Source organism: Neospora caninum, chromosome VIIb (genome assembly GCF_000208865.1).
Source record: "Neospora caninum Liverpool complete genome, chromosome VIIb".
Taxonomy (NCBI): Eukaryota; Apicomplexa; class Conoidasida; order Eucoccidiorida; family Sarcocystidae; genus Neospora; species Neospora caninum.
In genome coordinates this window covers 3,375,663-3,388,041 of record NC_018394.1, presented here as the reverse complement: position 1 = coordinate 3,388,041, position 12,379 = coordinate 3,375,663, and the positions used below count along the sequence as shown (strand labels likewise).

General features: G+C 55.0%; 2 protein-coding genes across 2 annotated transcripts; one reads left to right on the top strand and one right to left on the bottom strand.

The window, feature by feature from the left end:
- Window positions 1-2,137: 2,137 nt before the first annotated feature.
- Window positions 2,138-4,959, top strand: NCLIV_028230 (Proteasome subunit alpha type-7, related; the record flags this gene model as incomplete). The annotated part of the gene is made up of 6 exons (XM_003883017.1): window positions 2,138-2,191; window positions 2,589-2,704; window positions 3,228-3,405; window positions 3,690-3,839; window positions 4,406-4,582; window positions 4,894-4,959. 6 exons carry the CDS (start codon window positions 2,138-2,140, stop codon window positions 4,957-4,959), a joined length of 741 nt encoding a protein of 246 aa, XP_003883066.1.
- A 1,484-nt stretch (window positions 4,960-6,443) lies between these two features.
- NCLIV_028220 (hypothetical protein) lies at window positions 6,444-9,984 on the bottom strand (the record flags this gene model as incomplete). The annotated part of the gene is made up of 7 exons (XM_003883016.1): window positions 6,444-7,379; window positions 7,624-7,827; window positions 8,220-8,285; window positions 8,667-8,750; window positions 9,017-9,093; window positions 9,485-9,541; window positions 9,906-9,984. 7 exons carry the CDS (start codon window positions 9,982-9,984, stop codon window positions 6,444-6,446), a joined length of 1,503 nt encoding a protein of 500 aa, XP_003883065.1.
- Between the last annotated feature and the right edge of the window lie 2,395 nt (window positions 9,985-12,379).

The window sequence follows — 12,379 nt, the reverse complement described above, 5'->3', positions numbered from 1 at the left end:
AGACAAAAGGAAAGGGAAGACAGGTGTGTTTGCGAGGCGAGCAAGGCGAACGCGAGTCTTGGGCAAGAAAACACTCGCAAGGTTGTTCCTCAAGGAGTCCGGAGTGCATAAACAGTTCTCGTTCTGCCAGGCTGAGGCGGTCCTGGCGAGAAGAGACAAGAACACAATCGCAACCGCACGAAATGTCCCACGTCAAGTCTTTCCCAGAACAGCATGGACTCGTCGTCCGTGGAATCACGAGCGCCAAAGAAATCCCTGCTAATGTGTGTGCCTTCGTGACTCGCTGCTCAGGTGTACATACAGCCCGACTCGCGCCAATTCCGGCTGCTGCCGCCTGCAGCGCTTCGCAAAAGACAGGTTCAGAAGCGCCGGTTCCTATCGAAAAGATAGATGTGTATGCGTCCAGGCGTCCAAAGCTGTCCACCCGTTGCTTCGTTGGTTTTGCGAGAAGCCAGTCTCGGAATCTGCTTTCAAAGACAACTGCAACCGAGCAACGCATCGAGGTAGACATCGCAGGGTTTGCCGAAGCTTTTTGGCGTGGTTTTCTGCGTGGTCTTTGTCCACAAAACCCCGGCGTGGCGTCAAGCGTGGCAGCTGCTCTGCGCAAACTACCTCTGGGAGCCCTCCACCCCTGGAAACCACGGCCTTTCCACTTCTTCGTCGCCTTATGAACCGTGCCCCGGGCTGTAGCACCTCGGGGGGTGAGAAGCAGCGAGAAACGGCTCTTACCACCTCACACGTGCATAAACAGACAGTCACCTGCATTATACACAGATGTGCCTATACAGATTCCCACCTTCATAGTTGTAAATGCATATATATCGAGACATACAGATATATCTAGACACAGCTGTACAAATGTACAGCTGTACAAGTACAGGTGTGTCAACATACACGTGCGGTTAGAAGGATTCGCACTTGCGACAAGCCTTTAGCAGTGAAAGGAGAGATCGGGCGGGCCTTTTTCAGCTCCACGTTGAAGGACTCTTTTTGCAACAGGGGAAAAATGCCGCGAGGAATACAGCGCGAGGTGGAAGCCTTGAGTTGGCGGCTGCGCCGGTGTGAAGACCGGGAGAAAAGTGGAGAGAAAAGAAGACCGCACAGGGGCCGCACACATAGCGGAGCGCCGTCTCGCTCTGGGGGTTCAGGGCGTACACACCAAGCGCCGCCGCTTTTCTGCCGGAACCTTTTTTTCCTCGGCGTTTTCGGGAAAACGCGAGATTGCTCTGATTTCGCGCGTCTTTCATCTCCTGTGAGGCGACAGACCTCCCGCTCGTGCACAGTTTTTGATCGCCTTCGTGCAACCACGCCCGTTTACCGACGTTTTGCGACTCAGAACGGGTCCACGGTCTCTTTGTCTTCTCATCTCCTCGCCACTCGCCCTCGTCTAACCTTTAGCCGTTCGGCCGGTTTCTCTGCTGCTCACCTCTCTTCGCCGAAGAAGCAAGCGAAGAAGCGGCGGCTTCCCTACGCGTGTCTTCCAAACCAAGCGCCGTGCTCCGCTGTGAGCGCCTTCACTTTTTATGGTCTTCCCTTTGTGTCCTTCACTTTGCGTCCTTTCGTCTCGTTAACGGTGCCGTGGAAAAGCTTGGACAGGCTCTCTGCGAAGCACGACGTTGACCTGATCTTTCCACTCCGACGTCTTTCTCGACGCACTCTCACCGGGAAAACGAGGGCGTTTTCGGGAAGCGGTCAAACTCCTCACTTTGTCCAGAAGCAAGAACTGACTGACTTCGGCACACCGCGCTTCTCCTCCCGTGAGAAACGAGGCTGTGGTGAGCCTGTTGGCTGCCCCGGCGCTGTCTCGACAATTGAGCACGTGCGTCTCCAGGGAGGCGAAAGACAGAAGGAGCCACGGCGGATTGTCTCCTAGGCAAGGGAGAGTCCGGAAAGACACACTGTTTCCCTGCAAAACGCACCCCGCGCTTCTCGTCTCTTCCCTCTCCAGGTCCACTGCCCGATATAGCTCTCATCTGTCGAGCGAGGCGGGCAAACAACTGTGGCGTTGTGCCCAACTGAGGTCTTCCAAACTCCTCATTCTCTCACCTGGTTGGTCGCCAGGAAAGGCACCTTAGAAGATCAGGAACTCTCTTCGTCGTCCTCGCCTTCTCTCTTGCGTCTGTCTCCCGTCGCCAAAATGAGTTACGATCGCGCCATCACCGTCTTCTCTCCCGACGGTCACCTTCTTCAGGTAAAAACTGAGTGCCGCGAGAGACGCTCCTGCAGACGACACTCCAGTGCACACAGATGTCAACATCAATTTCTTCTGCACTACCCCTCCGACTGCGTGTAAATGCACATATATATATATATATATGTATATATATATATGTGTATATATATGGATTTCTGTTGGGTGTATACATAGGGTGACATGGGTCAGAGAGAACTGTTGCCACGTGCAGCGATACGAGATTCTCTCGTATACATAGGCGTATAACAAGATGTAAGCAGGTGTAAATAGATCCAAGGAAACAGATGCACATGCCTACACAGACCTACTATATATATATATATATATGGATTGGCGAGTTTTGAGTGAAAGCTTTGTGGAATTGTCTTGACATGTGGCGGCGATACGTCTTCAGGTCGAATACGCCATGGAGGCGGTTCGACGAGGAGGTTGTGCAGTTGGGGTCATGGGCAAGGATTTAGTTGTTCTGGCGGTCGAGAAGAAAGCTGCCGCGAGGCTGCAGGAACCTCGGTAGGAAACAACTCTCAAAAAATTCAAGATCTCCCCGGCGTGTGCTCACTGGCAAAACACCCGCTTCGCGCACCTCTGTTCTTTCCACGCTGCACTTTCCCCGCCTGTACATACACAGCACGACATAGCTATACAATATATATATACGTATATATATCTAGCCTATATGTGTATCTCTCTCTCTCTCTCTCTATATATATATATATATATATATATATATATGTAGATGCATGTTTATAGATGCATATGCATATGTGTATATGCGTGTTGAAAGGTGTGCAGAGAGTAGCGTTGCACCAACTGCTTGAATGCGTACACGTGTGGCGAGGCGAATGTGTATACATGTATATATTTATTTCTATTCATATCTGCATGGATCTCTGAGAATGCTTAGACGGGTCCTGCGTCCAAGCCACGGCTTGCATGCTGTGCATCTTTTCCTGGCCTCGGATTGGCTTTCTGAAGTGCTGTGGAGCGGCGGATGCTGAACAGAAGACGGGTGACCGGTGTGTGCTCTTTCCAGGACGGCTCGGAAAGTCGTGATGCTCGACGAGAATCTCTGCCTCGCCTTCGCGGGACTGCATGCAGATGCCCGAGTGCTGATCAACAAGACGCGCGTCGAGTGCCAGTCGTACCGCCTGAACACAGCGACGGCGCCTTCTGTGGACTACATTGCCAAGTTCATTGCCCAAGTGCAGCAAGTTAGTGCCTCTCCGACGGCAGAGAGAAAGGAACCACCGGACCGGTCCCCCAGCGTCTCTCTCAACACGCAAGACATACTTCTCACCGGAAGAGAGTACTGGGAATTAGGGATGCAGCCCTCCGTTCCCTACTCACATACTTGCATATGTGTACGTATGTATAGGTGTATATGTCTGTCTTTATGTGGGAGTGCCTGTGCTGTGTTGCTTTGGACGCCTAGACGACTCTCCCGGGCTGTGGAGTTTGCAGAGCGCATGGTTTTCTTGATGCATGTGCTTCTCAGAAATACACACATCGAGGAGGCGTTCGGCCGTTCGGGCTCAGCTGCCTGATTGCCGGCGCGGAGCACGACGGCTCTATTGCTCTCTACCAGACGGAGCCGTCGGGGATTTGCGCCAAGTGGAAGGCGCAAGCGATGGGAAAGAACTACAAAGTGAGTGTCCGCTTCGATGTGCTCGGCAACGCCGCGCGTTCCTAGGTGTCCAGACACCGGCGAACCTGAGGGCGTCGGACGCCGTCCAGTTGGCGGCCGCGTTCCCTGCGGAAACGGTGGGCTCTCCGCCCTTTCCTCACATCCCAGCCCCTTCGACGCTAGAGCTCACTTCTCTGCCTGCACGCGGAATGCCCAGGCTTCGTGACAGCCTCTGCATGTGAAGCACTCTCGGGGAGGACATCCACAAAGATGCATGCACAGTTGCCAAGACAGAGCTCGTCACAAAGTGTGTGTACGACGGAGCTACACACGTCTCTTTCGATAGGGACTCACGCGCAGCTTCAGCGTCGAGAACCCGCTTCAACTCCCTTCCTCTCCGTACATGCACATATGCAAATATGTATATATATATATGTATCCATGTGCATAGATATATATAGGTAGATTGATAGAGGACGCCTCTGTGTGCGTGTGCGGTTTTGAGATGCTCGTACTGAGAGGTTGATCTTGGGCACGCTTTTGAGGTTTGAATGAACCAGTGACGCCTTGTGTGTGTGCGCCACTAGACGGTCCAAGAGTACTTGGAGAAGAATTACACCCCGGACCTAGATGAAGACGCCGCCATCCAGCTGGCCATCAGCGCTCTGATGGAAGTTGTGGAGGCAGGCCATCGACACATCGAGGTGGCTGTTGTGAAGAAGGAACAGTTTTACTTCCTCGACGAAGATCGCCTTGAGAAAGAGGTGAGGTTCTGCAGTCCTCTTGATCCTTATGCACGTACTCATATTTCTCATATCTCCACCCCTATCTCTATGTGCATGCGTGTGTAGGTACACAGACATACACACAGATACACACGTGGACACATGGTTCATGTCGGCCTGTCGAGCGTTCGATTGCTGAGTTTCGCCGTTTCGCATTTCGTAGATTCGCGTCTCGGTGGCAGATGCGCGTTTGCAAATCTCTCGTGCGCAGGCAGGTGTCGTGTCTTCTTTCGTTTCGTGGGTTGGTGTGGACCGTGGATCTCCGTGCTCCGTTTCGGCGGCTGTCGCAGGCCCAGCGCGTCGAGTCTCTGAAGAACTCGGAGGAGGAGAGCAAGAGCAGTGGCGGTAGCTCGTAATCATGTATTTGCGGTCGTTCTCGGTTCAAGCGTTTTTTTCGCGTGACGGCGGCGAAGGGAGTCCAAGAGAAAACCGCACGCAAGCGACAGGCAGCGGGCTTCCCAGTCGACCCCCGAGGACACTCTGCCCCGTGTACTGGGACGAGAAAGACCACGCAGGGGAGCGGAAGCGAGTCACCGATGGAACTGGAGGTCGGGAGAACAAACGGGACTGAGATGAGACAGCGAGGACCGGAGAAATCGAGAAGCGCGCCTGCCGGCGATTGGAGCGACGAAGGAGTGGCTGCCGGTGCGCCGCCTCACACTGTTACACGCCTCCGTTTTAAAGTTTCTGGCCTTTCTACCGGTGCAGTGTACGCCTGGATCGGCAGGTGCGCACCCGCAGCCGGTTTCTGCTGAAGGATTCGTTTCGCGCGGGGAACCGGCCGTGCTCTTTCTGAGTTTGCGTACACTCTGAGGAGTCGGAACAGCACGGAGAATCCCAGAGTTCTTTGTGCCTTCCAGGAAGACTGGACGTCGCGCGACACTCAAATCAGATGTAGCCCTTGAACTGTGTGTGTCTCTGGCGTGCTCCATGCACACGACTCACGCTAGGTGTCTTTGCCGATAAGCGGCTGCAGCGAAGTCTCATTTTCTAGCCCAGCCGTGGAGCTGGTCAGCATGACTCACGGACCACACGTGCAAAACGCTCCCGATTTCTCTCTGGTTTTCACGGCCTTTTGCGCGAAACACACTTCAAACACGAACGCGGCGAGACAGTGGTCTCGGCCTGCGCAGCGTCATTCTTCGCCAGCATTTTTCGCACGCATGCCGAGTGAAGACATGCGCCAGCAGACTGATCCCAGGTTCGCTCTTTGCTGGCAAACAGTGCGTAGAGGAAGTGAGGTGGAACGTGTGGGACGCACGTTTCTAACTCCAGTGAGGCGGTTGCCAGCGTACAAATTCCGTGCCTGCGTTGTGCGCACTGGGAGAAACCAGAAACAGTGCGCTGCGTGCGGCGATGCCTCGAAAGAATCCCCGGAATCATTTGCTTTTTAGCATACGAACGGTGCATCGGTGGAAGCTGGGCACCCGAAGAGTAGGGACTGTCCAAGTTGGGGCAGTCAGGTGCCGCGTCAGAACCCAAAGTGACAAAGACGCCGAGCTCTCGATTCTAACAAACACGCGAGTATCGAAAACGCAGGCATGTGGAAATGAGCTCGGTTCCCAAACACACGTCCCGCGGGGAACGAAAGTCGCGGCGTAAGTTTACAAGGAAAAGACGCACCCTGCAGCTGCGGTCAATCGACCGGAGTCCCGTGCATTCTGGCGCGACGACCGGCAACTTGGGCAGAACCGGTTCATTCCGTCGTTCGGTTCCTGCCACGCGCTAGGTGAGCAGTGGCTACAAACCTCCTTTGTCCACGCGATAGATTTAGATGATAGAGATTTAGATGGCCGTGATGAGAGGCCCAGTTGGCTCTACTTCCAGAAGAGTTATCTGGTTACTCGTTGTAGAGCGTCCGGAACACTGGGCCGATGCGTGCGAGGAGGTGACCTGCCAGCATGCTTCGGCCGTGCTCCTGGAAGGCCCGCGCCGCTGTTTGTCGCACCAAAAGACAGGCGTTGAAAGCCGCGCAAAGGAGGCCTGCTGCCTCTTCGTCATCCACGCCGATGACGGGGCCCAGGCTGGTGTCTCGCCTCGCCTCGTGGTCCGTCTCTTCTGGGTTTTTCTTCACGTTGCCTTCAGCAGAGCCAGGGTGTACAGACACCACGCCAGGTGAACCTCTTCGGTTCGCCAGTGCGATTCGCCACCAAGCGATGAAAGCTGCAAGCACCCCTCCCAGAACGTCTCCCTGACCGCCTGAGCGCTTCGGACTTCCTCGCGAGGCCCGCGAGAGACCGCAAGCCGCGAAAGCCGCGCCGCCGCTGTCTGGCGAGCTATACCCCGGCCGACTGGGCGCGCGTGAAAAAACAACGAGGACGTCCGCTGCGCCCTTCACAAGCAAACTGGGCCCTTCCAGTCCCAGCGGAAGTCCAGCGAGAGTCGGGGCAAAAGGCATGAAGGAGGAAGGGAACAGAGGCAGGGGGAGGAGCGACGGAGGCGCCGTCAGGGCACTCGCCGAGTCTTCAGAAGCTGTGGGCGCCGCCTGCGTCTCGGCTGCTGATTTCCTTTGTTCAGAGATGTCTGAGGAAACGCCGCTCGCAGTCTGCGCACCAAGGCTTCTCTGCTGCTCACGATGCGCCGCCGCAAAAAACGAAGAGAGGAAAGAACCATGCGGCGGGGGCGAGGACTCCGTGAGATGGTGGAAAGCTCGTAGGAGGAGGTCGATCTCCCGTTTGTTCGGAGTCAGGATACACTGCCGGTAGTTCTTCAGCCGTTGAAGTGACGGCGAATGCGAGGGCGCACACAGGACGCGAATCATATCCGCATCGATGACCTAGTCGGCGAGGGGGGGGGGCGAGCAGAGACAAGGCAGGACAGAACACAGCTTTTCAAAAGTGGACATGTGGTAGTTTCCCGTTTGACCCGTCGACTCCAAGTCGCTGGGGTCCCGGCTGCATAACACACCGGAAGGACAGGCCCAGTTGCACAGCTGAGAACGAGGACAGGCTCCGTTGCCTTTCGTCAACAGACTCCGGAGACTCGATTCACTCAACGACCGCAACTGGAGACACTCTTACCAGAAATTTATTCTCCTCCATAGCCATGTTCAAGACAGTGAGTGCAGCCCGTTGTACGGCGCATCCGGTTTCAGGGGTCATTCCTCGAGTCTCGCGCAAGTCCCTGTCTTTGTCTGATCCGGCATCCGGAGCTGGCGGCACTGCAGGCGACCCCATACCCGGTCCCATGACGATCACGTCACACTTCTTCAGAATCGCACTCGCCTGTAGGGACGCAGCGCCGCAAGATGAAGACGCAGGCAGCAGTGATACACGCGGGTGAAATCGCGTCGTTAAAGGCCTTACGCCTCGGCAAAGCACGTTCTCCCCCGCCACGCGCGTCACTGAGAGAGAGACCGCTCCCTGCGCGCAAGGCCGTAGATCGCCTCGCAGTGGACCCTCCCCTTTGACTCTACCGCATTCATCCGAATTCGCCGCCACGGGAGACATTCTCTCCAGTCTGTACACTGGGCAGCGGCAAAGACGCTTCCAAGCACGAGTGTGCAGTCACTGCTCGACGCCCCGTGACCGCACCAGGCCGCAGAAAAAAAGGGGACAAAAGTCCGCTCGGTATCTGGACATGTGCTGGCTACCTGATCGATCCACCGGGGGCTTACTTTGCTTTCAAGGCGGGCCAGCGCGTCTTCGAGTGACTGCCCACGCTGTGATTCACCCGGCAAAATCTGAAAGAAAATCAACCCAACCGGGCAAAGTGCCCAGCGATGAGAAAGACGCACAGCTTCTTTTCTACATGGACCGACGCCAACGCAGGGATGCTGTCCGTGAGGAGCTTTGCAAGCTCACGAGACGATGAGAAGGCAGTCAAAACGATACGGCGTGCGATCACCTGTCACTTTTGCGTCTCGACGCAATGGAGGCAGGCGTGTCCCCGCCACAGGAGCTCAGAAATGCAGGCGAGTCAGCACTGCGGGGTGGTGCACTCTTTAAGCGGCGGGACGTTTCTTTTCCCAACAGCCACGTGGAAACCAGTGCGCAAGACGTGCAGCAGGTTGTGTTCTCGTGTACGTCGAGGTCAACACAGATCCTTGACCCTCGGCATTTACCGGGTAGACGATGAGTTCAGGACTGTACGTTTTGATGGGCCCCGCCGCCTCGGGAGTGGTTATAATATACGCCAGATCCATCCCCTGCGGAGACAGCGCGTTGGAAAGCGCCACGCAAACACACACGCAAGCCCTCCACGTCTTCTGAACCCCAGTGTAGGCGACGAGGCAACGGAAAGAGGCTGCAGCGTTACGCAGGGTGCGGACCTGCGAATTTCGCAGAAAACGGTTAAAAGAGGCGTGCAACCCACGAGTGTTGGCTGCAGTTCGATGTGTTCCTCTTGCACGTATTTCAAAGAACGCTGGAAGCCGCAACGTGTGGCTCGGATCAGAAACAGATGTCTCCTTACCATGTGCAGCGCAGCCATGGCACTGAAGTACGGGGCTCCGGTGAACTCCAGAGCGCCCCCCACAACGCAGATGCGCCCTGCAGGTTACGAGAAAATTCAGAGACATCAAAGAGATAACCTCAAGCTCGTCTCCACTGGTCGAGACAGCGTCACGCCGGCCCGCCAACAACAGGGATAGGGCAATGCCCGGTGTATCGTAGATGACAGGGAACTCAGAGCACCGACTGGGGTCAGAAGCGACGCGGGTAGCGTCCTCGTCGAAATATCCGCTGGTGCACGCGTCTTCAGGTGACTCCACCGTAGAGAGTCAAACCTTTCGGCCAGTGGCCGTTCACGCACAAAGGCGCATGCAGCCCCTAAAATAGCGGTCGACCGTGCCAGCGTGTTTATGGGTCTTGACGTATTCCTGTATGCACTGTGGAAAAGCGAGCGGAAATGTGGCAAGACATGACATGAGGGAGTCCGTACCATTCTGGCCCTTGTGGTGACTGAAGTCGAGAGAAGGGATAAAGAAGTCTTTCGCAGCTGCCAAACACCACACCGCACGCATAATAAAGAGAGAAATTTTGCTCCCGTCACAAAAGCGGATGCTCTACGGCGTTCTCGGCAAGCAACTGAGAGCCGCATCGGAATTCCAAAGTGCACATTGTTGGCCGCCCCCCTCGAGCAAATCCATGAGGCTCTGTTCAAGATGCCGGTACGTCCACTTGTTCCAACTTCCGAGGTCCTGGCGCAATTGGCTGACTAGGCATACGCACGAGTTCACTGCCACATGCGATGCGTGGGCGCTGCACGGGTTGCAATAGACTTAAAGCCATTTCGGCAGTGAACGCGCTTCCCGTTCGAATTCGAACTTTCCTGTTGCTGGCAGTGCCATTCACACACTTACCTTTCACCCAAGCACGCGACGTCTCATCCCAGACTGCTGGATTGTCTCTTCCGTCGTGTGAACGCGCGGTTTCCGCCATCGTCCTACCGGCGTCCAGAATATGGTCTGCGCCGTCCACACTCGCCGCTCCCCGGCTTGGCTTCAAACTCAGCCCGATGAGGGATTCGACAGCTTCCGGTCGACGAGCGGTGCGCCACCGAAATTGATGCCTTGCGCAGTTTTCTTATCTGGTTTTTGCCACTCCTGCGGTTTTTCACGAGCGAGCGCCGTCAACAAGACGTCTGCGTGTCCGTCAGGTTCACCTGACAGATGGTTACTCTCCTCCTCCGCACTAGTCCGAAAACCACAGAGAACTTGCGGGCAGAGCATCCCCGTCGTGTTCCCGATGTGACACTAGCTTTTGCGGTCAAATGGGAAATTTTCCTAAAGAACGCGGCATCGACCGCATGGCATAGCTACAAGAAAAGAGAGAACAAACATTGATGGGGAGAAACCGTAGTGATGCAGTATTTGATGAAGAGAAGGAAATTGATGTGAAGTTCAAAAACGCATGTGCCAGTGCTTAGAAACGAGGATGCAGCACAACGTAAGGGCACGGACATGGTGAGTGATGAGTTAGTTCACCACGCCGAAAGAACCGCAGCGGCCCTTCTGTTGCAAGAGTCCCAATCCACTAATAAGCACGGACGAGAGACGACCACGCAGAATCACCGCAAAACGAAAGATGTGCAAACCGTACAACTTCTAGTCTGGTGCAGTACTTGAGAAAAGGGCTCGTGTACGTACACCCGAAATCGCCAGTCCCGATGCATCCCGGTTGATGTCAACTGCCGCTAAACTGACAAGCTGCTTCAAGATGGAGCTGCCTCTGACCACAACAGACTACACCATTTCCATGAGACGTAGAGGGCAACGAAAAAACAGTTCGTTTTCTGTGTTTACTTTCAAAACAAAAAAGCGCCGGATGCTTCCGGCAAAGCGTAGTTTCCTGCACTGGACGATGCAACGCACCGTGTGTAGATGTTGGGCAGGGTCGCCGCTATTTGGGTAATAGCGAAAGTTTACACACAAAAGGAACGCGTCTCTTAACCGTTCAGCTTGAAAATGTGCGTCGTCTAAAAAGGTACGACCCGCTTCGTTCGTAGAGTGACGACCAGCACGCAAAGTTCGTGCGGCGGGCCGAGTCCGCAGTGCATGCCGCGTGTCTCGTCGCTGGCCGGTTTGCCGGTGACTCTTGTGTGATTGATCGTCGAATGTGGCAAAGTTGGGCGTCTCATCGTGATAAATGGCGGTGGCCTTTGAAGAGCATCTGCGCTGCTTGAGGCCAGGGTTTCGTCGTGAGACAAGTAAAAGTCCTGCTAAACACCGTCAGTAGCTGCTGATCTGGCGGGTCACTTGGCGCATGCACTCGCCGTCCTTGAGCCGCTTTAAACGGGGTCGGATTTCCCGAAGACAATTCTGTTCTTCTGGGCTAATAGCAGGACTTCCTGCCCTCTAATTCTCGATTTCCTGTACCCAGCGTCAGGCCTCATCCTGTGCCAGCGAGACGAATGCCTCGAGAAATCCCTATTTGTCTCAAGCACGTCGTGTCGCCTGTTCCAGTCTCTCGTCACCCGCATGCGGGGAGGCTCGAGTGCCACACCGGCTACACTAGGGCAGTGGCGATAAATAGCTGCAACTAACGACGCTCCGCGCTAGCAGATCTTCAGACTGCCGGTGCGTTTGCTTCCTGCACGACAATTGCGATAGCTAATTCACCTGACACTACACTTGGCGGAGTTGAACAACTTTGTTAACACGTGCCCATGCAAACGGCCCACTTGCGGCGCGTGTGGTTGCCTCGCCCGGACCGATGTTCGGCTGGCGGAGAGATACCTTCTAATCCGCAAAAAACGCTTGTGCATGGTTCCCCATCAGTTTCATGGATGAAAGAGCCGTATGCGGCTGTATGCATCTCCATAGAGGCCGCGAAGACGCACGTGCATGCAAGCACGTAGGTACAAAACCAGAAGGCACTCCAGCGGCAAGTCAAGGCGACATCAAAGAAAGGTGACAGCATTAGCGGTATAAATGAACGTTTAAGCAGTTCGAAGAGGAGCTAGGAAACAGTGCGGCGGGGAAACCTTTACGACGGCAAGGCAGTACCGGTGACGGTTGAGGTACGCGTGTTACGTTCTTCTCTCAAGTGTGAAAGCGTGTTCAGAGAACACCGGCTACCAAACGCATTTGACATGAACCAGACTGTGCGCGTGCAACGAAGACACGGCGACGCGCTGGCAACTGAATGGCGCCGTCGGACAGAAACGACGTCCAGGGAGGTGCATCCCAAGACAGAGTACAAATGGGAAACTGGTCGGCTCTCCGTACGTTTGGAGGAACACTGGAGTCCGCGCTTCCAAGCATACCTTTGACATTGCAAGTTATTCAAAAACGATAAACGAACACGAAAAATACGTTCCTGCAGTCGGTCGTGG